A 26,717-nucleotide genomic window follows, 5' to 3' on the forward strand; every position below is an offset into this window, starting at 1 on the left:
AAATCCCTAAATTCCTTGCAATAGCTGTTTGAGAAAGGTTTTTCTTAAACTGTTCAACAATTTGCTCACGCATTTGTTGACAAAGTGGTGACCCTCGCCCCATCCTTGTTTGTGAATGACTGAGCATTTCATGGAATCTACTTTTATACCCAATCATGGCACCCACCTGTTCCCAATTTGCCTGTTCACCTGTGGCATGTTCCAAATAAGTGTTTGTTGAGCATTCTTCAACTTTATCAGTATTTATTGCCACCTTTCCCAACTTCTTTGTCACGTGTTGCTGGCATCAAATTATAAAGTTAATGATTATTTGCAAAAAAAAAAAAAAGTTGATCAGTTTGAACATCAAATATCTTGTCTTTGTAGCATATTCAACTGAATATGAGTTGAAAATGATTTGCAAATCATTGTATTCCGGTTATATTTACATCTAACACAATTTCCCAACTCATATGGAAACGGGGTTTGTATATGTAATCCTGTGTATGTCAGAAACCAAAACAAAGGCATAAAAATCCTCCTAGGTGAGGTAAAGACTTGCCATCTTTACTGACAGTTGGTGTGAAAGTCTCACCAATAAACTCAAAAACCTCCTCAAAATATTGTCGAAGGTTTTGTTTGCTGTTGTCTGTGGCTGGCAGCCTTTTGTAGCGCAATCCAGATTTGACGTGGTAGAGGGGCAGATGAGTCGTCACGTTCACCACGTAGCCGATGTTGAGGCGCAACAGGAGATCCAAGTCCTGAGCATCCCGTTCGTTTCCAAGAAACAAGAATGGAAGGATGGCACTGACGACTGCGTTCTCCGCATCGGGAGTCATGGCAGACTCATCGGATAGGGAGGCTGGCAGCGAAGATGAAAGTGGCAGGGAAAGGTGCACTGAAAGAGGATAAGACAGGAAACGAGTTTAAAGAAGTTCTTTTGAGAGGTGTTTTGCTAATTACATTCTCACCGGAAGAAACAGTCCCTTACAGGATTTCGCTGCCTTTTTTTGTGATTGTTGCAGCCTGAAATGCCTAAATTCACAGCAGCATTTTTAGAAAGTTGTGGCAAGTTGTAAAGTAAATATGTAAAGTTGTGGCATATGTAGTTCTTAATTGTCTTACCTTCGGTAAATAAAGGTTAAATAAGGGACAAGCGGTTAAAAATGGATGGATACATATATAAATGCATGTAAATTAGGAATTGAGAACGCCGGTGTGTAGCTAAATCTTTACATACTACATTACCCAGAAGACTTACTGTCGTTGGCAAGAACCGGAAGTAAGTCTTTGCTACGCAGGAGGATGACAACTTTGCCATTTTAGCAATACAACATTGATATATTATTACTAGGGCTGTCAACCTTACCGTGATTACGAAAAAACATGCCGCGTTAAAAGTGAATGAATGAAGATTAATCACACTATTTGTTTTGACCGCACCTTAACCTGATTACACGGGCAGCGATTAGGCCACACGCCAGATCGAAGATGATTGATGAGAGTCAGAGCGGTGTGCTCGGCGGCCAACTTCGCTTCAAAACACACGCGGATAGAACTTTAGATACTACTAAGGTAATTAGATGATTGTGCAGCGACAAACTTTCTTATCATCGGCGCACATCAAGTTTAAAATACCATCTTAAAGTAATACACGTACTTGAAAGAAGCAGAGGATGACAAACAACCAATCACAACTACCTAGGCTAGCATTGTACCAAAATAAGAGATCAACACTTTAAAAGGTAAACAAGTTTGCTTGTTTAAGAAACTGGTTAAATGGTGCACTATGTTAAGTTTAATGGGTGTGTTTACTACATTATTAGTGTATATCCTTGTTTACTATATTATTGCCAAGACTTTCAAAAGGTGCACTTAATTCTTCCTATATTGTCACCAAGTGTTGAGCACATTAATGACTTGCAGTTAAGTAAAACATTTAAAAATATTCCTGTATGACTTTCTGAGAATAAAATTGCATTTGTGTATTGAGGTCTTTTCTTAAGCAAATTTTTAATTATGCAAACGAGTAATCACCTGCGATTTATCATGATTAATCCAAATTCAAGAATGCGATCAATTTGATTTAAAAATAGAATAATTTGACAGCCCTAACTTTTACACTTTGTGTACACAAGAAACAAACATATGATTTACTGAGACAGTTGACTTGCACGTTTGAGCTCCACTCAGAGACAAATTTGATTCATGAAAATGACACTAATTGACCAAAATGTGAAGGAAAGTAATTTGCGGGGATTGGTTGAATTTGCGTGAATTGGTGCGATCACGTCATCGTGAATTCCTAGCGGGACTGAATAAAGAGTTGTCAATAAAGCTATTAAACTATTATCTGGCAATCAATGCCAAACGAGAAACTAGTCTGTTGTCTTTCTTTGTAAGTTTTTCCTAATTTCCTATTCTTCCTCTTCATATTGGTACTGTGGATCATTAATATTGCTTTGAAAGTTACTTTTATCTTAATTTATTAGCGTGGCCTTAGAACCAGAAGTAATTTTCTCGATTAACATTTCAAGGGAAGCAGAGCTTGGATTTGATTCATTGGTTTTGTTGCTGGTGTAGTTTGATTCTCATCTGTTTAAATGTCTACACCAGGGGTCCCCAAACTACGGCCCGCGAGCCAGATCTGACCCGCCAACATCCACAATCTGGACCATGGGACATGTCCCAATTAAAACAAAATAATATTAATTACTTTTTTTTTTTTTAATCTGTTGTGTCCACCCGTTCATATCATATTGTTGATGTAGATGCCCATATCTGCTGAACTTACTGTGCTTACTTTACAAAAAAGAAGTGTGGTGTACTTCACTTGTTGCCTTATTTGTATTTGACTTCATTGAATGTTTGAATAGATTTAGTGTTTGTCGCAGCCAGAATGTAGCAGGGGGGAATAGAAAGAAGAAGACAAAAACAAAAGACAAATGGGGAAATTGTGGGGACAAGATAGATAAATAAATAGTATACGTATATATATTATGACTGTCAAAGTTAAGGCAATAATAACGCGTTAACTACAATAACGGCACTAATTGTTTTAACGGGCGATTAACACGAACACTTCCTTTTTGATTCTCTTGCCGTGTCGTGGGGGGAGGGGGGGGGATTGGGCTGCAGTTCACTTGCTACTGAAGAGCCACAAGCGAGCAGAAATGGATAAAGAAAAGGGCACCTTATGGAAATATGAGGTTCAAAGCCATAGCAAGAAAGGACTATTTTTCACCGCGAGAAGAGGCGACATCCCTGCAGCAAACCCCTGCTGCAAGCGTCGTTCTAGAGGTGAGTGGTGCTTCACTTCTGTGTTCAGATTACAGTTAAGGTGCAGTGATAACATAACATTTAGATTGTTAATGTGACTGCTTTAGTAAGTAAGATGACATACAAGCTCAACAAAAATGAAAGACGGTCAGCAGGATGTCGAAAGGAGACTTTTTTTTATTGCAAACAGTCGATCCGACATCAAAACATGGCAAGACACTTTCATAAACCAATCACTCACTTTTCCGGCTTTTAAAATAAAAGCGCTACACTATATATTCGGTTTTACTATGTTTAGGGTTTCTCCTAAATGTAAGGGCTTCATATTCGTCGCCACACCTACCAAAATAAAGTAATATAATGTATTGTAGCATCCAGAAGAAAACAAAGCCTGACGCTCTTTTTAGCTTTTATGGCCAATTTTATGCTAACATCGGGCCCAATTCCAACAAGTATTTCCTCCGTGTTTCACTCCTAGACACACAACCCTTGTTCATTTTCCACCGACACGGTGTGTTCAAAGACCATGGGAAAAATGACCACCATAACACATTAACATACACATTAACACCAGCCCTTCGCACGGGGTTGTCTGGAGCGAAGGCAGCGTGTCCACACTGTGGATGTACTTTAATATATTTCAAATATACCCGCGGACAGCGATCTTCACTATTTAAGATGACAATGGCAGTTTTTGATGAGAGAAAGGCTCCCAGCAACGCGAAGCAAGTGTGCTTTTCGTCACGGACATAGTGCGACAGAATCTAAACAGAGTCTCTAAACACAAGTACAGTCGCCAATAACACCAGAAATGGATGCTAGATTTGTTGTCAATCCTTTTTATTACAGAAAAGGTGACTAGCAGGATTGGAGAAATCTCCAAAAAAAAAAAAAAAAAAACCTCAACAAAGTTCATTGTACAATAAGCAGCAACGATTTAAAAATTGAACAGCACAATATTGTGTAAGAATAATATATATGTTAATACTATACTTAACAGATTTGTTTTAAATGTATGTTCACGTCCCTTTTTAAATAGTATATGCATCATAGCAAATCAAGCGATGAAGTCATGTCGACCACGCCCCCACCGCCGCATTTAATTTGGCAATTTAGGGGAAACCCTGACATTAAAAAAACTAAAATGTCTTACATTACGATCATGCTTTGTCAGAAATGTTTTGTAATGTTATTCTGTGATATTTGCACCTAAAGAAATGTGGGGTGGGGGGATATTGTTCTGGCTGGCTGAAATATAGTATAAATTATTTTATAACTTGTTCTGGTTGAGTCTTCAATTACAGAATGATCAGCAGGCTGAATATTAAATTTTATTAATTAATAGAGAAGGTTAAAACATTGTCATACAGCAATATGAAGCCACCTCCCTGAAAATGACCTGTCTAGAGTACACTTATACCTATCTGCGATTATCACGTCTATGAACAATGCGATTGATCGCGACTAAATATTCTAATCGTTTGACAGCCCTTATCTATCCATCCATCTATCTATCTATCTATCTATCCATCCATCCATCCATCCATTCATCCATCCGTCCATCCATCCATCCATCCATCCATCCATGTATATATATTAGCGCTATCAAATGATTAAAATATTTAATCGCGATCATCGCATTTTGTTCATAGTTAACTCAAAATTAATCCCGATTGTTCACAGGTATATATAATTTTTCATCATTACTAAGTGTACCCTAGACAAATCATTTTCAAGTTTTAACACCATGAACGGACAATTAGTTTGCTTTAAATTAATTTGTTTTAAACATTATGATTTTTAAACAGCTCAACACAAAAAGGACAAACACAATTTAATGACAATAAAAACAAAAATGCCTGCTGTGTGTTGGTTGTCTTGCCAGATTTTGTATTTTGTAGAAATACAGAATGTCTATTCCTGCATTTGCATTCAGAGGAGGAGCTACACTTCCATGTTTAGAGAACAGTTCCACGTATAAATAACACAAGATTTTGATTGTTATGATAATACTTTCATTGTCAAAGATGTTTTTGTTATATCCACCCATTCAATTTCGATTGTTTGTTCCTTTTGGGGTCACAGGGTGGGTGCTGAAGCCTATCCCAGCTGTAATCTATGATATTTCCACCTGAATAAATGCTTCTGATAGTCTGTACATTACATGTTGTACAAGTTAATGGTCCTCCTATTGCCGCATGACAATGTTTTAACCTTTTCTATTAATTAATAAAATGTAATATTCAGCCTGCTAATCATTTTGCAATTGAGGACTCAACCAGAACATGTTATGAAAAAATGTACACAATATTTCAGCCAGCCAGGATTTTTTTTCAAAAGTATTAAAATACAAATGAAGGTGAAACAACAACTTTACATTAACATTACAAAGTACAGTACGAGGAACCGAGCTGATTATGCTAACTATTGATAGTTAAAATGCAAAGCTAATGTATTCTTATACAGGAGGCTTTTTACCTGGAGCAGACCTAGAGAATGATGATGTCGCTGTTATTGTCAACAAATGCTTCCTCACATTGGAAGTATTCCCGCCACTTGCCTTTTTTTTATACGTCACAAATATTGTAGCGAGCGTAATCTGCATCACATTTGGAAAAGACGAGACACACTTTATAGCGTTTTCTATTTGGCATGGTTGGGTTTTTGTCATGAAACATTAATGGGTTGCAAGATTACTAAGAGCATGTGCGCTTCGAAATCACCTGTTTTCCTCTCAAGTGGTAGCACATAATCACCATTCGCAAGAGCTAATTCAAACAGACGTGACATCACGCGCAACCCAGGCACCGAAACATGGCAACGCTGGATCTTACGTGAATCGGTGCCCGGTAGTACCGGCTGGATTCGGTCGATGCCAAAAAAGTACCGGACATCTTCATTTTGAAACTGCAGTTAAACTGGATGTATAGCATAGCACTTTTATTTTGAAGCCAAAAAAGTGTGTGATTGGTTTAAGAAAGTGTATTGACATGTTTTGATGTTGGACTGTTTGCAATAAAAAAGTCTCCTTTCAATATCCTGCCAACCGTCTTTCATTTCTGTTTAACGTTTATATCATCTTACTTACTCAATCAGTCAGTAACAATCTGAATGTTATTTTATCACTGCACCAAACCGTAGTCTGAACACGGAAGTGAAGCACCACCCGCCTGAACTACGTGCATAGCAGGCGTTTGCTGGAGGGATGTCGCCTATTCTCGAAAAAGAGTCCTTTTTTGTCGGGAGAACAACTTGATGTGGCTTTGAACCTGATATTTCCATAAGGTAGACGACTTTCCTTTGTCCATTTCTGCTCGCTTGTGGCTCTAGGCTAACAGATGAACCACAACTGAGTTCCTACGGCACTCCCCGAGGGTCAAAATGGGCACGCGTGCGTTAATCGCCCGTTAAAAAAATTAGTGCCGTTATTGAAATTTATAGTTAACGCGTTATCACGTTAACTTTGACAGCCCTAATATTGTATATATGTATATATGTGTATATGTTTATAATTGTTTACAAATAGATAGCCCAGCCCTCGGCCAAATTATTTTAACCCAATGTGGCCCCCTGGTCTACACAGAATAAATATGAACAACAGTCTTACTTCTGCTCTTCTCTTCATCTTGCTCTCTGTTTAGTGAGTTCAGAGCCAAGTGAAGGGACTGAGCTGATGGTAGCGAATGCCCCCCTTCCCTGTCTCTCTGCCAGGGTTTGGTTTTGATGAGTGTGCTGGGGGCGGACGGTGTAGGCGAAAAGGAAACCGGTGATAGTGGAGAAGGTGAGCAGGGAGAAGGTGAACCAGTATATGGGGCGTCTCTGTCATGCTCAAGAGTGCTGCTCATTCCTACATTGTCGGCTTTATTCAGAAGCCTCCTTAGTGAATCCCGGCCTTCTTCAAATCCTGACCCCGACCTATAGCCTATAAAATCCAAAGCAGCCATGTTTCCCTGCTGTAGGCGACGTCGTCCAGCGTGGTCTGTTAGCTGAGAGTGTGCATACTCTTGAAGGTTATGAGAGTCCAGGAGTACAAGTCCACTTCCGTTGCTTCCATTTTGGATCTGGCTCGAAGTGGTCTTCCCGACACCTACTCCCACGCCGGCACAGTGATTTTTTTGAGCTGTGGAATGGGTCATCTTTCTGGCCAGTTCCTCAGGCCAGATAGTACGCACACTGTAGTCATCGTCATCAGCTTGAAACGTAGTCGCTGAATGAGGCGCCCCAATACTTCTTCCGGGCGGTTTACCTCTGCGAGGGTTAAATGTTACCACTATGGGATCGCTGCTACAGTAGCTGCAGGTGGAGCTACCTATCTGGGAGGCTTTGGGATTGCAGCCTGTGACACAGCTTTGAATTGCCCTAAGAGGGGCAGAAGAGGATAAAGGGGTACACGGCAGACATCCCCCTACTAGTTTTTTACGAAGAATAGCAGGACTCTCAAAGGCTCCAGCCTCACTAGCGCAGGAGGCACAGCGGAGTGGTTTGAACAGATTCGACCGGCGGTCAGACACAGTGCTGTTGGTTGATGAGGTGTTAGAGGTGGAGGTGGTGGACAGACATCCTCCAAGATTTTTCAGCCCCATATCTTTGCCTCCTTTTTTTACTGCCCCAACATTGTGGCCACCGGAAAAGGAGGTGGAAGAACTACCTCCACCTCCTTGGCACGTGGAGGAGTGGCCCTTAGACCCTTTGCATCTTACCAACCTCCAGCAACCACATCCAAAGGGGTGGGTGCAGTCAATGGTACAGGTGTGGTCAGGGCTGGGGAACCCTCCTGTATGGGAGGCGCAGGGAGAGAGGGTGAGACCATGAAGAATGTGAGGACGGTGATCCCTGTGTCGAGAAAAGCGAGGCCCGTTGAGTTGTTGGAAGGAGGCAGGGAAGTGTGCGGGATGAGGGGCAGAGGAAGAGGGGTGGTTTAGGATGGCAGCATGGGGAACAGGGACAGAGTTACGGTGGGTGGGAAGACTGTGACTTGTATGATTTTGGCGCAGAGTGCCCAGCTTGGAATTCTTATAATCCAGCGAGGGAAATTCTTGGTCAGTTCTGTTCAAAACATTTTCCTTTCCTTTTTCACCCCTGAGCTTGTAATGCTGCGCCTGGGCAGGGACAAACTGCAGAAGTCCTCCGGCGGAAGATGACAGCTGATTGTGTCGACTTTGCTGCGACTTGCGTTCACCTCCACTTCTTCTCTCAAACTGATCCAAATGTAAAGTTGGGCATTTTGCCCTTGTACACTTGACACTTCCAGTCCGACCAAGTGAGTTGCTAATTCCTGCTCTGCCGCCTTTGTCTAGTTTTAGTCTGATATCAATCGTGTGTGTGTGGGATGGCAGTCGTGGACCGAGAGTCACGGTTCCATTGCTGTGGCAGTGGCTTGGGGCTTGTTGGTAACCTGCTGGGATAACCAGATGGTTGTCCGTGATTTTCTGTGCACGGGAGGATCTGCGTTTGCATTCCAGAGTCAGAGATTTACACGTGGGTGAGTAAAAGTGAGGCTGAGAAGGGTGAGTCCGGGAAACTCGGGAGACTTGTTCATTGGAAGAAGTGGATATCCGAGAAGTGTGATGCGGGATTACTTGGGGGGAAGCCTCACACAAGACTAAGTTTTCAGGCCGCTGGATGACCACTATGCGCTCGTCGAGAGGAAGAGGAGGCATCTGGGTTTAAGTGAAGCTGTCCAGTAAAGAGAAAAAGAGAGGAAAAGATTATTCACAGCATTACTTTACTTTCAGAAACAATGAAAATGTGGGTCAGACTTTACATTCCATTTGTTTTGACACAAAAATCCTAAAGTAGGATCCTCTTCCAACTTTAATATTCAAAAAGTTTTTTGTATTGTTTTGTAACAAATCTCATCTTTGCCTAGCCAATTATTTAAGTACTTAAAGTCAAACCCCAAAGTACAACAATCAACAAAACATTGGAATGTTTTTTCAGTATGTTTTTCAACATTGTATATATGAAGATAATGTAAACATACCAATCACAGATACAACCACGCCATGTTAGATTGAACATGAACTTGACACACACAATTCCTTCATCACTGGCTGCACAAATAGGATATGGACATTAGACCCACTGGTGCATGTTTGACCTTAATAAATAACATTGGAGGAAGGAACCACTTCCTTTGCCAAATCCATTTAAACATGCACGTATCTCTCTGCTATGTGCTTATACCAAGGCCACTTGCCAGAAACGGAATGTGCATCATAACAATCACATTTTCACACCCACATTTGCTCCCCAGCAATAGGATGTGCCATTACAATGAAACAAAAATCAATACGGAAAAGGGCGAGTGTGTGTTTATCAGCATTGCAACCAAGGATTCTTAAAAGCTCATTTACAAAAAGTAGTGATGAACTTGCAATAACCTTCATCCCTCAGAGGAGTCATCAGTCTTTGCAAGACACCTTTTTGATGTGAAGGACTAAGCAACGACGGATGATAAATATGTACTGCAATACTGCAGAATAGACTATGTGTTTGCTGCTGTGTAAGTGGATGTGTCCCCAGGATTAAAACGTTTGTTTTTGTTTGTTCTAGGTTTAATCTATTATTAACTAATGGGTCTACAGATCATCCAAATTCATTTCACAAATCAAAGATGTTGGTTCATTTGGCCCTTGGTATAAACCAAAGATCAACAAATACACAACAACATAACTTAGCAAAGCACAACTTTTTGCCAACATGACACAGCACAAAGGAGTAATAAATCACAGCGCCTTTTACGGCAGTTGTATTTATTTGGGTCATTTAATCACCACAATCATCACCATTAACATTTAATTACATGTTGGTACACTACATCACAATAGAAAAGACACCCTGATGAACAACACACACTGATGAATGGTGATCATTTGTTATGCTTATTGCATCCAAGACTCATTACTCAGTTGATTAAGTGCTTTGTTTACTATTAACTATACACAAAAAGGTGGTTATGGCTCTGCTGTTCATTTGGGCACTAATACTAGTTTAATGCTAAGAGTTTTGATCAAAGGTGGCCAAAATACTTTAAAATGTAACATAATAATGCAAGCATGGCATGTTTCTGCAGTAAGCTTTATGAAGACTTGTCCCTTAGTGAGATTGGCAGGTGGATATGATTGACAATGACACCATCCTGCATTAAAGAGTGTCACATAGAATGATAACTGACAAGACCTTTTAGTCAGTGTGCCTTTGAAAAGCCAATGCATCTTTGACCTGTGGTTTGGTATTTTAAAGTTATACTAGGATAATCAGACAGGGCTAATAACTAGAGTGGATTCGTGAGGTGGAGATAGCAGGCTAACTCATAAGGTAACACAGTATTTTAACAATAGTATCACATGCTATGCGATTATTGATTCGGTGACCATAAGGAATCATGTTTTCTTGCTTGCATAATTAGTTTGTAACCCGAGGCAACCCTCCAATTCATCTGAGGTTTGTACATGCAAGCTCCACAGCTGGGTGTTCAGGAGGAATCGACCACCCTTCCTAAAAGGTAGCAATGTGTAGTAATACAGTCATCCCTCGTCACAATTCAAATATTGCAGATTCACAACATTGTGGATTGTTTTAATGCATATTTTTTGGCCTCAATTAAAGGAGCTGTTTGCAACATTTACACAGATGCCTAGAGGCGTCAACTTTCCAATGTTTTAGTATATCCCAGTATATAACACATGCACGCGCATTGGCTTTAGGTGTTGTTAGCTAATAATAGCAATTTGGATAGTTAGTGTTAGCTGTCATTGAATATAAATTTTATAATAACAACTAGATAGCAAATTGTTCGTTGCTTTTCTTGGACTGCTTTAGTATGTATGCACGTGCTCCCAGCGCGTACGTGTTGACGAGGCTGCATGAGTGACCGCTATAAACACCAATCATTTTATTCAAGGCGGTAAAAAATCTTATTACGTAAACTTTGTAATTCTGGAAATATAGACAATTGTCAAACAACTGTGTTCTGTTACACCACTAATGGCAACATATGCTAGTCGGTGGTGGTCTTGTTATATTTTTTGCTTTGAAAAATGTTACTGTGAGGAAGTTGCAAACATCACCTTTAAGAGTTCAATTAGGTCTTATTGACGCACATCTTTTACAGTGCGCTGTTTGTGTCATTTCTATTATTATTTTGTGCCGATTGGACTTCTGTTTCCTGGTTAAGGATGACAATAACAACATGGTGGTTAATCAGCGCTACCAACTTTTGGCAGAACAACTTTACCTCAACACCTGCCTCTTCAATAACACATCTTCACATTGATGAGACTTTGACATTATTAACAGCGGGATGTAGCAGGACCTAATGGGACTCGACGCACACTTTAATGCTAATTAGACTGCTATTAGCTCTCAGCTATCAGCTGCTGGCCGGGCAATGCTAAGTGTAGATGAACTTGGTCGATTCACTTCATCTACGACAGCAATAACACAACTTCACATGATATTGGTGAGCCTTGTGAGCGATGTGGAATTACAATGCAGAACGCGCAACGCTAACAAGACAGCTGATGCCTGCGGCTAACTTTTGGTGTGTTCCATTTGTCCGGGAAGCAGAAATGTTCTTGTTCCTAGTTGAAAATTACAACTAGAACGCCCCCCGAGTTTAGATTTCCCACTGGGAAAGTAAAAGAGTCCTCACCCCCCCTGAGTTGGCTTCAAAGATGGCTGCTCTGAATGTAAACACTAATAGAAGCTTATGTAATTTCCGTTATTAGCACTTTTGACTATTTTCTGTCACACTAAATCAGCCATATATGATGTACTATTGGACGTCTATGTTGGGTAATATTACTGTTGTGTAAATCAAATTGTTTTCATGTTTTTTTATATATGTTCTACACCGCTAGCAATAGCGTCTGTTTCTTGCTTATTAATGGAATTTGAAAGTTACAAAAGGAGTGCATATTTTTCCATAAGTTGTTTATATTCAAATGAGTTTCGTGGATGCGGCCATCTTCATTTCTGACCACATAGCTGGACACTCACAACTCGGCTGTGACGTCATTCCCAGCTTTGAATTCCAACTTCCGAGGTAATGGAATGCACTATTTGGTACAACTGTCAAGTTGAACAACTGTTGGCAGGGTAATGCACGCATGTGGTTTCAGCATACCCAAGCTCAGTTCTAATTTAGAGGAATTGCCCAGGATCTCACAAAGTATTTCCTCTTAATAGACCTGTTTTAGTGGCCGGGTGAGCACCGTAGCAATGACGCCTGGAGAATCCTCCGGGCTCCCGGTACAGTAATCTACAGTAGAACACACTCAATGCTACCATATTGGGTGAAACAAGAATAAAGGTAAATATATGGGTGTTATTTCAGGTTTGGAGGGCTCTAGTAATGTAAAAAGGTCATATTTAGAAGGTCATAAACTGTTTTTTTATGCTCTTAACTATGAAAATATTCAATTTATTAATTTATAATCCTACATTGCAGACATTCGTTTAAGCCATTAGCTGCGACAAACGAGGGACAACTGTACCACCAATGCCCATTAATTACCGACATCACAATGGCTAGATATACAGGTATATTAAGAGGAAACTTCACATTAACCTTACTTTCTTCTCAAGTTTTTGATCATCTCAGCTTTTCAAAAGATAGACAGCAATGTAACAGTACACATTTCCACAAAAGTTCACAAGCAATGCATTTATATATTGCATTGAAATGATCTGATTATCTGATGTTTCTCCACTACTTGCATGTAAAAACCCCTAATGTAATTTACTACAGACAAGATGAGAATGTGGTCTCCCATGTACTTTGGACTGTGAGGGTGTTGTTGCCTCTTTGACTAGTTTATGATGGTGACAGAAAAGTGCCTCTTATAGAAAGAGCAACTTGTAATTGAGTAAGAATGAAGCATAAAGGCCAAACACGAATCCATAATGTAGCGTAGAGAAGTTGAATATCCCACTCTTTTGATTGTATATTGTGAGCGCATTGTCTAATTGTGGTTCACACAGCTTATGTTCATCATTTAGTATGTTAGGATTGGCAACTAAAACTCAACTGTTTGCATGGCTCGTTTTTGGAAATGTTTACGATTACAATCAATTGCAACATTCTTTAAATTGCATTATTTCAAACAGTGTGTGTGTCCTATGAGTCCTATTTGTCAACAATCTCACAAGGAGTGCAAAAGACTCAAATGTAACAAGGAAAAGTGAATGATGTGGTGAGACAATAAACAAGGGAAAAGAAAGCGTCACTAAAGGGATGTAACAATATGAACAGGGTGATTGTGACCAAAATGATCACGCTTACCATTATTGTCACGGTATTGTTGAATATGCTCAAAAAGTACTTAATACACACAGAGAACATTTTTTACTAAGTTTTATTTAAATTTTTGTAATACATAAACAGACACACAATACAGTTTCCGTGGTGGAAGAAACTTTGTTTTTTAACATTGTTCTTGCTTCTTAAGAGTTAGATTTTTTGAGTGTTTAAATGTGTTCATCTTTTTATATTATCATTTGTTCACATTTTTTTAATTTGTAAATTAAAAATGTTTTAACAGCTTTGTTGCCCAAAACAGCAATTTGTTCATACAAGTCTAGGGCTGCAACGATTAATCTGATTTAAAAAAAAAAGACCTAATACCTTGAATTTATATTTTGTTGTTTTGATTAATCATTTAATGAGTTTACCCAATAAAAATGTATCAAATTCGGTTCGCACCGAGTTTCTGCACCGCCACTGTAATTGAGTACATGCGAGCTGTGGTGTGTGAGTGCCGCGATCTATGTGGCGGCGAACAGCAGATAGTTTTTATTTTTATTAGGGCTGTGACAAAAATATATATATATATATATTGCATTTTAATCATGTACAGTAGTGTTTCTTAACTATTGGGGCGCAAGTGCCCCCTATAAGACACTCAAAGAATATCTGTTTCTCAGCTGCGGTACTCAGTTGTAATACACTTTTCCACCACTTGTGGCAGTAATGACAATGTCAAAAAAAACAGAATAAGTCTGTAGCTAAAGTCATAGAGAATTTTCTTAAGTGCAAAAATTATGACTAAAGTGGTGAAGCTGTATTTCCATTTGCGCTTTAATTTTATTTACAGTTTATGTAAGAAACATATAGAGTAAATTATTATTATCATTAACTTTGTTAGAATTTATTCATTTTATCACTGCCTAATTGTATTTAAATTAATCTTTCATCAGTTTTATGAGCCCCTTCTTTTGCAGTATATTTGATTACTATTTATTTTTATAATCAGTCTGACCTAAGCCTTGGTAATAATATTTGTGATTATCACATGGTTTAATATCATTTGACAAGTTTGTAAAGTAAGTAGGGTAAATATAATTATTGAATACAATTTAAAATCCAAAGTACTATTACTAATTCTGTGTTTATATTTGAGTGGGCCCTGGGCCCATATGTAGTAGGAGAATTGGGCCCTAAGTTCAAAAAAGTTAAGAACCCCAGATGTACAGTATATAAGCAGATTAACCACACAGTTTAATTTGATTGAACATGCTTCTTAACCTTAACGAGTTGCACGAATGGTTACCTGAAACGAGCATGGGTTGTTAAATGGTCAGTGATCAGGTCAATGCATACGTCAGTGCAAGGAGACTCCGACATGTGTGCTGGCTGGCCATATTCACTTCAAAACACACCTATGTGGGACTTTAGTTAAACTGCAAGTGTTGAACAAATAAATGACGTGCATTCAAATAATATATTTTAAAAATACTCTGACAATAAAATTGCATTAATGTCCAAATATTGAGGTCTTTTTCAACTTAATTTAAATTAAGTGAAGAAAAACCTGTGATTAGTCTTTATTAATACACATTTAAAAGTGTGATTAATCTGATTTAAAAAAAAATGACAGCCCTATTTTTTATTAATATATATATATTAAAAGTAAAAAATTCAGTGATGGTGTGCATTTATTAAAAAAAAAAAAAAAAAAGGAAGGTTATGACAAGTAGAAGAATCGGTTTATTTAAACTATTTTCCCAAAAATACGCAAGTGGGGTTTTTCGAATTGATCGATAGATTACTCAATTCCTAAACTAATCAATTGCTACAGCCCTAGGTATGACCTTTTTAATGGGGAAAGACGTTAATGTATTGTATTTATGTTAGCATTTAAGCTAGTGAGCGAGGAAAAGAGCACTGTCACTGGTAAGTTTATCCGAGTGCGATCATTTTCAAAATGTAAATATGTAATACTAATCGTCGACGGCGGTTTAACCTTAATCGTTAAATCCCTAGTGTCACAGTGTAAATCACAGGGGGGAAATGAACACATGAAAAATAGTCTGCGGATGCCTACCATGCACACACAAAACAGATACCGACCCATAGAGATGGCAAACGCAGCGCCGGTATCCCTATGCTTACGTCCACACACACATCCTGGTGATGGTATCCTCATCTTTTGTTTTTTTCCTTTTTTCTGCTTTGCCTGTGGTAGAGGGGGTGGGGGTTAAATTGACCCAGATTGGTCATGGTCTCTCTCTGATCGCCACTCTCTCAAACACTGTCACTGCAGTCTGGCTTGTGGCCTTTTCACTGGCTACTAGTTATTATTTAGCAGACAGTCAGAGTCACAGAGACAAGTAAAACACTCCAAAAAAGAACAATTAAAGGCAATTTAAGGACACTCACTGATGTGGTATGTTTTGTACCTTAGAAACACAATATTTGAATATTGGAATGGATAAAGAGATTGTCAAGAATCGAAAGAATGGAAAGAACATGACCAGAATATATATTACATATTTAATTCTAATTTTGTGTTAGGTACACTTGCAACTGTTTATAATGAGGTCCAGTACAACAGCCTCATCAAAAATCTGCTTTTACAAAGATAATAACACTCAATTTAGATTAATTCTTCATTCGTCTGGAGAAAAGCTGGTACAGTAGAATCATTGTCCTAAAAAGTACAGTTGTACCTCAACTAGTGTTGTCCCGATACCAATATTTTGGCACCGGTACCAAAATTATTTCGATACTTTTCGGTGCTTTTCTAGATAAGGGGGACCACAATTTTTTTAATTATTGGCTTTATTTTAATAAAATTTTTTAGGGTACATTAAACATATGTTTATTATTGCAAGTTTGTCCTTAAAAAAATAGTGAACATACAAGACAACTTGTCTTTTAGTAGTAAGTAAGTAAACAAAGGCTCCTAATTTAGCTGCTGACGTATACAGTAACATATTGTGTCATTATTCATTCTAATATTTTGTCAAAATTATTAAGGACAAGTGGTAGAAAATGAATTATTAATCTACTTGTTCATTTACTGTTAATATCTGGTTGTTTTGTCTTTTAACATGTTCTATCTACACTTCTGTTGAAATGTAATAATCACTTATTCTTCTGTTGTTTGATGCTTTACATTAGTTTTGGATGATACCTCAAATTTGGGTATCGATCCGATACCAAGTCGTAACCGGATCATACATTGGTCATATTCAAAGTCAAAGCGGACCGGTACTATTCAGAGGCGGTATAGTACCGAATATGATTCATTAGTATCGCGGTACTATACTAATACCGGTATACCGTACAACCCTAACCTCAATTTACGAGTACCTTCACTTACTATTATCATGCTAACTAATATAGAACGCTGTGCAGGTAATTAGCAAAATGACAAAAAATTAAATATTACCAACAGTGAGTATGATGCACAGTTCGAGATTGCAAACTACAACTACAATTATGAACATATTGTTGGATTAAAAAAACAATTTCAGTAGAATGCTGAAAAGCCGAAGCCGAACTAAAAGGCTAACAGTTACTATGCTAGCCTGATAATCTCAGGTAAGAAAAATATTTGACTCAATAGTCCGCATGCATCAAGTATCAAAACATATGAGGTGTATGCCTTCAAAAATAGCTAAAAATGCTAACATCCTACCGTTAGCATGCTATCAGTACGCATGCGCAAAGTACCAAACTACAAACCCTGTTTCCATATGAGTTGGGAAATTGTGTTAGATGTTAATATAAACGGAATACAATGATTTGCAAATCATTTTCAACCCATATTCAGTTGAATATGCTACAAAGACAACATATTTGATGTTCAAACTGATAAACATTTTTTTTTTTTGCAAATAATCATTAACTTTAGAATTTGATGCCAGCAACACGTGATAAAGAAGTTGGGAAAGGTGGCAATAAATACTGATAAAGTTGAGGAATGCTCATCAAACACTTATTTGGAACATCCTACAGGTGAACAGGCAAATTGGGAACAGGTGGGTGCCATGATTGGGTATAAAAGTAGATTCCATGAAATGCTCAGTCATTCACAAACAAGGATGGGGCAAAAAAAATAAGTAAAGTTTATGAGTTTGAACATCAAATATCTTGTCTTTGTAGTGCATTCAACTGAATATGTGTTGAAAAGGATTTGCAAATCATTGTACCGGTATTCCGTTTATATTTACATCTAACACAATTTCCCAACTCATATGGAAACGGGGTTTGTATATGACTTGAAGTGTATACCTGCAAAATTAACCAAAAAAAAGCTTGCATTGTAATGTTAGCATGCTTATATGCTGGACAATATGACTCTGAGGTTTATACCTTCAAAGATACATAAAAAAGCTAGCATGCCAGCGTTAACATGCCAACATGCTAGCAATTGACATAAGCATGGAACAGTTTGAATTGGTTGAGAAAGGTAGGAAATGTGGATGTTTGAAAAATTATCCATTCATTTCTAATAAGATATAAGAAAATGGGGGATTCCTGGAAATGTGGGGACTTGTGGAAAATTAAAAAAAGGACAAGAATACGGATAAAAAATTGGGCCGAATTGTAATTAGAATACTATATTGCTTTACAGCATCCATCCATCCATTTTCTACCGCTTGTCCCTTTTGAGGTCGCGGGGGTGTTGGAGCTTATCTCAGCTGCATTCGGGCGGAAGGCGGGGTACACCCTGGACAAGTCGCCACCTACAGCATTCACACTATTAATACCTTTAATAAAACTGAGTACAATTATCTTTGTAAAAACAGATTTTTTTGAAAGAGTATTAAATATTGTCTCAGATACAAGAGACTAGAAGATAAACCTTGTTGATGTTAACAAAGTAATGCTTTTGTCAGTTATGATTTATGACATTTTTCTATATAACAAACAACTACAGTATAAAGAAAATAAGAGCAGCTGTTTGCAAGTCTTCTATGTAAAATACATACATTCATTATTTTTTCATATTCTTGGAAGGTCTATGTCTAATACAAAAGTAAGTATAAAAATGCAGCAATTAGCTTTGTGCAATAGTCATTGCTCAAAGTTTAGATCTATTGTGGTTTCTCATGTGGCTCTGCAATGGTGCAGTGTTTTGGGGGAGAAACTTTGGGGCAAACAGAAGGTTATCTGGTTGTAAAAGATAAAAAACAATCTTTGTATCGGCTTGCTGATAATCCATCACAGACACCCGAATGCACCCAGAGTGTAACAGAGTGGACATACAGTATTGTGGGGCTGGGAATCGGAAGGACCAAGGATGTGCTAAATCAATATCTCAGGAAATTGCACTACACAGACAATCTTTTTTTTGGTATTGCAATAGAAGATTCTTATAGGTTGATGTTTGTAAGGACATAAATCATCTGATGTTTTTTTTTTTCCAAAGGCCGGTAGTCAGGCTCCTTCTGTCTGAATCACATCTACATTTTGTGCTAAAATGAGAGGAAGTCACCACTAGTTGAGAGTAAAAACAATTGGTGCTGCATGTCTTACAGGTCATTTCAACATTCATGATGACGACGGAGAGGAAGCAGCAGCTATCACACTGCACAAGAACGGATTTGAACTTCCAGTGTTGCATATCAACAAGGTAAGTCTGATGTAAATGTACACTGGGTTGCCAGGTCCACTGATGGAGGTGACTATTTAAGTACATCAGCCCAGTCTAATGAGATCCAGCAGTTTAAAATGCTGCCCTTACAAAGATAAAAATAACAAAGTTTTATTTCAATTCAAAAATCTCATGGTTGAAATAACTGTGGAATTATTCTACACTCATGCCAGAAACAATAATATGACGACATGCGTCATCTAATGAGATCCAACACAAAAACTACAGCAACAACTCTGCTTTTACAAAGGTAATACAACTGAATTTTGAAGTTAACAATACCTGTATTACAGTACTATGTTTGTAATTTGTAATATTGTATACCACAGTTGTGGATAGAGGTCTGAATATTTAGGAAATTTGTTTACAATTACGGGGATATGATTTGATTGTAAATCAATTATATATGCATATTTAATTATTATATTGTATGTTGTTAATATATTGTATATTATCATTAAATATTATACATGTATTAACGATAATGTGTATAAAGAGCTCCTCCTCTGGCTACTACTCCTTTGGCTACTGCGTCATTTGTAATTTTTGGAAGTTATTGCACACAGCGTAGATACGATTATGGTTATGGTTTAATTTATTTAGAACATTTAAAAATATACAATGTGATACATCATATAATAATTACATATGTTAATTTCTCATTACAACATGTTCGAAAAGGAGTAGTAAGAAGCAAAGCTTATTTGGTTGGTTAGACAAGATGGCGGCGCCCTGATGGCAGCGGCTTGCAGACGCTCTTGGAAGTGTAGAGCGATTTGGCAAAAATACCCGTCAATTCTGTCTATTTCATGGCTGGCTCACAGCGTGGACACTTCGTGATCAGATACGACCGACAGACGATTCTGGATGTGGATAGATCGGGCCGTTATAGGCTGAAAGATGCGGGTACTTTCGACCTCCTCGCTAGCATGGGGATTCTTCGCTGGCTACATCCAGCGGCCTCTGAAGCAGCGGAGTTAAGTGCCAGCGGGGACCGTCAACGGAAGACACGTAAGCGGTGTGAGCGGAAGCAGAAGCGGGGATGCCGAGCGGGGCTAACAACAAAGCGAAAGGCTAATCCTCAAAGAAGCGCTAGTCCGGGTGAGAAGTTAGTTAAAATAGAACTAGCCAGCGCCAGGCTGGATAATACCTGCACACATAGCAACTATTTTAGAACAATACACAACTCAAAAAATGTTTTTTCTGTGTCAGAAGTAGACATGCACTCTACTGAGGTGGCAAGTTATGATGCGTTCGGTTTATCACAACATCAAGCAAACAATCGGAAAATTCCCGTCATATCAATTCCTAGATATGGTCGAAATTATATAACGTGCACTACACATAATAAACACAACATTATTAATATTGCTACTACGGATAATTTCAACAAAAACTCCTCAAAACAGCCCACTACCTATAATATGGGCTTCTTAAACATAAGATCATTATCTTCCAAAACGCTATTAGTTAATGAGGTCATTAGAGACAATAATCTTGACGTTATTGGTCTCGCCGAGACCTGGCTCAAACCAGACGATTTCTTTGCGCTGGGTGAGGCGTCTCCTCCTGGCTATGCGGGAGCGCATATTGCCCGTCCCATTAAAAGGGGTGGGGTTAGTTGCACTCATACACAATAAAAACTTTAATCTTACCCCGAACCTAAATAATAAATATAACTCGTTTGAGATGCTTACTATGAGGTTTGTCACACCGCTGCCTCTCCACCTGGCTGTTATCTACCGCCCCCCAGGACCCAATTCGGACTTCATCAGTGAATTTTCAGAGTTCGTTGCTGATTTAGTGACGCACGCCGACAATATAACCATAATGGGGGACTTTAATATCCATATGAATACCCCATCGGACCCTCAGTGCATGGCGCTCCAGACTATAATTGATAGCTGTGGTCTTACACAAATAATAAATGAACCTACGCATCGCAACGGAAATTCGATAGATCTAGTGCTGGTCAGGGGTGTCACCACCTCCAAAGTTACGATACTCCCGTATACTAAAGTAATGTCCGATCATTACCTTATAAAATTTGAAGTTCTGACTCATTGTCAACAAACTAATAATAATAACTACTATAGCAGCCGCAACATTAATGCTGCCACAACGATGACTCTTGCTGGCCTACTGCCTTCGGTAATGGCACCATTCTCAAATTATGTCGGCTCTATTGATAACCTCACTAACAACTTTAACGACGCCCTGCGCGACACCATTGATAGTATAGCACCGCTAAAGCTTAAAAGAGCCCCTAAAAGGCGCACCCCATGGTTTACAGAAGAAACTAGAGCCCATAAATTATCATGTAGAAAGCTGGAACGCAAATGGCGCTCTACTAAACTTGAGGTTTTCCATCAAGCATGGAGTGATAGTTTAATAACTTATAAACACATGCTTACCCTAGCTAAAGCTAAATATTACTCAAATCTCATCCACCTCAACAAAAATGATCCGAAATTTTTGTTTAGTACAGTAGCATCGCTAACCCACCAAGGGACTCCTCCCAGTAGCTCCACCCACTCAGCAGATGATTTTATGAATTTCTTTAATAAGAAAATTGAACTCATTAGAAAGGAGATTAAAGACAATGCATCGCAGCTACAACTGGGTTCTATTAACACAGATACGACTGTATCTACGAAGGATACCGCCCTCCAAAATAGTTTCTCTCTCTTTGATGAAATAACACTAGAGGAATTGTTAAGATGTGTCAATGGGACAAAACAAACAACATGTTTACTTGACCCATTTCCTGGGAAACTTATTAAGGAGCTTTTTGTATTATTAGGTCCATCAGTGCTAAATATTATAAACTTATCACTTTCCTCTGGCACTGTTCCACTAGCATTCAAAAAAGCGGTTATTCATCCTTTGCTCAAAAGACCTAACCTCGATCCTGACCTCATGGTAAACTACCGGCCGGTGTCCCACCTTCCGTTTATCTCGAAAATCCTCGAAAAAATTGTCGCACAGCAGCTAAATGAACACTTAATGTCTAACAATCTCTGTGAACCTTTTCAATCCGGTTTCAGGGCAAATCACTCTACGGAGACAGCCCTCGCAAAAATGACTAATGATCTACTGCTAACGATGGATTCTGATGCGTCATCTATGTTGCTGCTTCTTGATCTTAGCGCTGCTTTCGATACCGTCGATCATAACATTTTATTAGAGCGTATCAAAACACGTATTGGTATGTCAGACTTAGCCTTGTCGTGGTTTAACTCTTATCTTACTGACAGGATGCAGTGCGTCTCCCATAACAATGTGACCTCGGACTATGTTAAGGTAACGTGCGGAGTCCCCCAAGGTTCGGTTCTTGGCCCTGCACTCTTTAGTATTTACATGTTGCCGCTAGGCGACATCATACGCAAATACGGTGTTAGCTTTCATTGCTATGCTGATGACACCCAACTCTACATGCCCCTAAAGCTGACCAACACGCCGGATTGTAGTCAGCTGGAGGTGTGTCTTAATGAAATTAAACAATGGATGTCCGCTAACTTCTTGCAACTCAACACTAAGAAAACGGAAATGCTGATTATCGGTCCTGCTAAACACCGACATTTATTTGATAATACCACCTTAACATTTGACAACCAAACAATTACACAAAGCGACTCAGTAAAGAATCTGGGTATTATCTTCGACCCAACTCTCTCCTTTGAGTCACACATTAAGAGTGTTACTAAAACGGCCTTCTTTCATCTCCGTAATATCGCTAAAATTCGTTCCACTTTGTCCACTAGCGACGCTGAGATCATTATTCATGCGTTCGTTACGTCTCGTCTCGATTACTGTAACGTATTATTTTCGGGTCTCCCTATGTCTAGCATTAAAAGATTACAGTTGGTACAAAATGCGGCTGCTAGACTTTTGACTAGAACAAGAAAGTTTGATCATATATACTGGCTCACCTGCACTGGCTTCCTGTGCACTTAAGATGCGACTTTAAGGTTTTACTACTTACGTATAAAATACTACACGGTCTAGCTCCAGCCTATCTTGCCGATTGTATTGTACCATATGTCCCGGCAAGAAATCTGCGTTCAAAGAACTCCGGCTTATTAGTGATTCCCAGAGCCCAAAAAAAGTCTGCGGGCTGTAGAGCGTTTTCTATTCGGGCTCCAGCACTATGGAATGCCCTCCCGGTAACAGTTATAGATGCTACCTCAGTAGAAACATTTAAGTCCCATCTCAAAACTCATTTGTATACTCTAGCCTTTGAATAGCCCCCCTTTTTTTAGACCAGTTGATCTGCCGTTTCTTTTCTTTTCTCCTCTGCTCCCCCCTATCCCTTGTGGAAGGGGAGACACACAGATCCGGTGGCCATGGATGGGGTGCTGGCTGTCCGGGGTCGGGACCCGGGGTGGACCGCTCGCCTGTATATCGGTTGGGAACATCTCTGCGCTGCTGACCCGTCTCCGCTCGGGATGGTTTCCTGCTGACCCCACTGTGGACTGGACTCTTACTGTTATGCTGGATCCACTATGGACTGGACTCTCACAATATTATGTTAGACCCACTCGACATCCATTGCATTCGGTCTCCCTAGAGGGGGGGGGGGGTTACCCACATATGCGGTCCTCTCCAAGGTTTCTCATAGTCATTCACATCAACGTCCCACTGGGGTGAGTTTTTCCTTGCCCTTATGTGGGCTATACCGAGGATGTCGTTGTGGCTTGTGCAGCCCTTTGAGACACTTGTGATTTAGGGCTATATAAATAAACATTGATTGATGATTGATTGATTTAATCCTATCCCTTTTCCAAGACATAGTTGTTCACTTCCTGTTCTTATCTTGGAATTGTAACAAAATTTACATCAATGTTTACAACAGCTCCCTTAATAGTTAAGCCAGTCATGATACACTTCTGAGATGAATATCTAATTTTCAACAAAATTCAAGATGTTTATCAAGATTCTTATTCCTTGTACTTTATAAACACTTGTAGTTTGTACAGCCTCTTAAATTGGATCATATTAGTGTATTGTTTGACATTTTTGCATAATCTGTTCCATAATTCAATTCCACATACTGATATGCTAAATGTCTTCAGTGCTCTATGTGCATACAAATGTTTTAAATTAGATTTTCCTCTGAGGTTTTATTTCTCCTCTTTTTTTGAGAAAAACTGCTGTACATTCTTGGGTAGCAGGTTATAGTTTGCTTTGTACATCATTTTAGCTGTTTGCAAATGCACCAAGTCATTGAATTTCAATATTTTTGATTAATTAAAGTGTTTGTATGTTCTTAATATGCGACATTATGTATTATTCTAACCGTTTTTGTAACACGATTAGTGACTGAAATGTACTTGTGTAATTATTTCCCCATATTTCTACACAATAACTTGGATATGGTAACACTAGCGAGCAGTAAAGAGTGTGCAGTGATTTTTGATCCACAACATATTTTGCTTTGTTCATTATCAAAATATTCCTTGCCACCTTATGTGGTATATTTCTTATATGTGATTTCCAGTTCATTTTATCATCTATTATTACACCCCAAAATGTTATTTATTTCACCCTTTCATTATCTACTCCGTCTATTTGTATTTGTGTTTGACTTTCTCTTCTACAGTTACCAAATAGCATTATTTTGTTTTACTGAGATTCAAGGATAGTCTGTTTTTGTCAAAACATCTCTTTAATGTGTTCATTTCTTCTGTTATTTGTATTAGTGTGACTGTCTGTCACATTCACATCAGGTTGTGTTTTCTTGGTTGGTGTTTATTTCCTGTCAGCGCTCTTATTTTGGTTCCATTTCCTGCTTGGCTCCCTGAGCGCCGTTTACCCTCACCTGCTGCTGATTGGCGGTCTGGCCACACCTGTTGTCAATCAGCTGGCTGCTATTTATGCCTGCCTCGCCCTCCATTCAGGGCTCAATGATTGTTTCCTGTTTCCTGTTTTCCCTGCACTTCCTTTTGACATTAAAATCATGTTTTCCTGCGCTACGCCTGCCATCTCTGCATCTTGGGGTTCAAGACCAACAGCAGTTCTTGACAATTAGCTTCTGTTTGTTTTGTCTTGAACAAAACATAGTAGTGGTGTCTGCAAATAATACAAGCTTTAAGTCCTTTGCAAATGTCGTTTATATATAGATTGTATCATTTTAGTCCCAGTATTGATCCTTGGGTCACGCCACAAGATATATGTTTAGTTCGCTTGACGTTTTTTCACTTAACTTCACATTTGCTTCCTGTTGGTTAAATAGCTTCTTACCCACTTCAATACCAATCCTCTGATGTTTTATCGTTCTAATTTATTGATTAAGACATTGTGATTAATTGTGTCAAATGCATAGCTAAATTGGCCCTAGTGTGTGAATGTGAGTGTGAATGTTGTCTGTCTATCTGTGTTGGCCCTGTGATGAGCTGGCGACTTGTCCAAGGTGTACACCGCCTTCCGCCCGAATGCAGCTGAGATAGGCTCCAGCACCCCCCGCAACCCAGAACGGGACAAGCGGTAGAAAATGGATGGATGGCATTATTTAGATTCATAACTACTGCTGCTGCACACTTAACATCTATTGCATTGGTTATTTCCTCTGTTGTTTCCATTAATGCCATTAATGTTGAGATGTTTGCTCTGTATCCGTATTGGTTATCAAGTGTTCCACTTTTGTTTATGAATTTTTCTAATCTGTTAAATATTTTTTCAATAATTTTAGAACATTGTGGAAGTAAAGAAACAGATCTGTAATTTGTAAATTGATGTTTGTCTCCAGTCCTATGAATTGCTACAACCTTTGTTATTTTCTTTTTGTTTGGGAATCTTCCTGTTTGAAATTATATATGACATACTGATGTATGTTAAAGGTTCTGAAAGTTCTGCAATAACTTTTATTTATCGTATCTATATCTACTCCGTGACAGTCAGTCGAAGTCTTGGATTTGCATTTCTTTACAATTTTGATGATTTCCTTTTTTGTCACATTGTTAAGGAACATAGAGTTGGGATTTTGATGTATGGTATCATTCAAGCGTACAACTGATCGATTATCTACATCTGAAATCCTTTGTTCCAGATTGATTCCTATATTAATAAAGTAGTTATTCAAGCGCTCAACTACTTCGTCCATGTTGTAAATTTGTATATTTTTGTCCTAGAAAGTATTGTGGGTACTCTTTCTTTGTACTATTTTTAATTATACTATTTAATATGCCTCATGTCACTCTCATGCTCTTTTTGTTCTTGTCTAATAAATGAATGTTCTTTTCTACATGTGCGAAGTATGCTAGTTAGCTTGTTCTTATATATTGTGTACTTTTTTCAGCAGCAGCGGTGGCCACGCTGACACTCTAACCACAAGGCCACTGAGCAGGTTGCATATTGATATATGCAACTGAACAATATAGATATTTTTTTATATTTTATATATATATATATATATATATAAACTATATATATATATATATATATATATATTGTATATATATATATATACTGTATATATATGCATATCATATGAATGTGTGTATATATGTGTGTATATACTATATATATATATATATATATATATATATATATATATATTAGGGCTGCAAC

At 38.5% G+C, this 26,717-nt stretch overlaps 1 protein-coding gene across 1 annotated transcript in view; it reads right to left on the minus strand.

Annotated features, from left to right (window-relative positions):
- LOC133607294 (uncharacterized) overlaps positions 1–26,717 on the minus strand; it is an 80,107-nt gene that overhangs the window by 39,633 nt on the left and 13,757 nt on the right. Inside the window, exons 2-3 of the mRNA XM_061961779.2 lie at positions 6,866–8,934; positions 575–877 (exon numbers count right to left, since the gene is read on the minus strand). Of these exons, the coding sequence (XP_061817763.1) occupies positions 575–877; positions 6,866–8,918 (2,356 nt within the window). The 5' untranslated portion in view covers positions 8,919–8,934. The remainder of the gene's footprint in view (positions 1–574; positions 878–6,865; positions 8,935–26,717) is intronic.

Source organism: Nerophis lumbriciformis, linkage group LG09, assembly GCF_033978685.3.
Source record: "Nerophis lumbriciformis linkage group LG09, RoL_Nlum_v2.1, whole genome shotgun sequence".
In the NCBI taxonomy this organism is placed as follows: Eukaryota; Metazoa; Chordata; class Actinopteri; order Syngnathiformes; family Syngnathidae; genus Nerophis; species Nerophis lumbriciformis.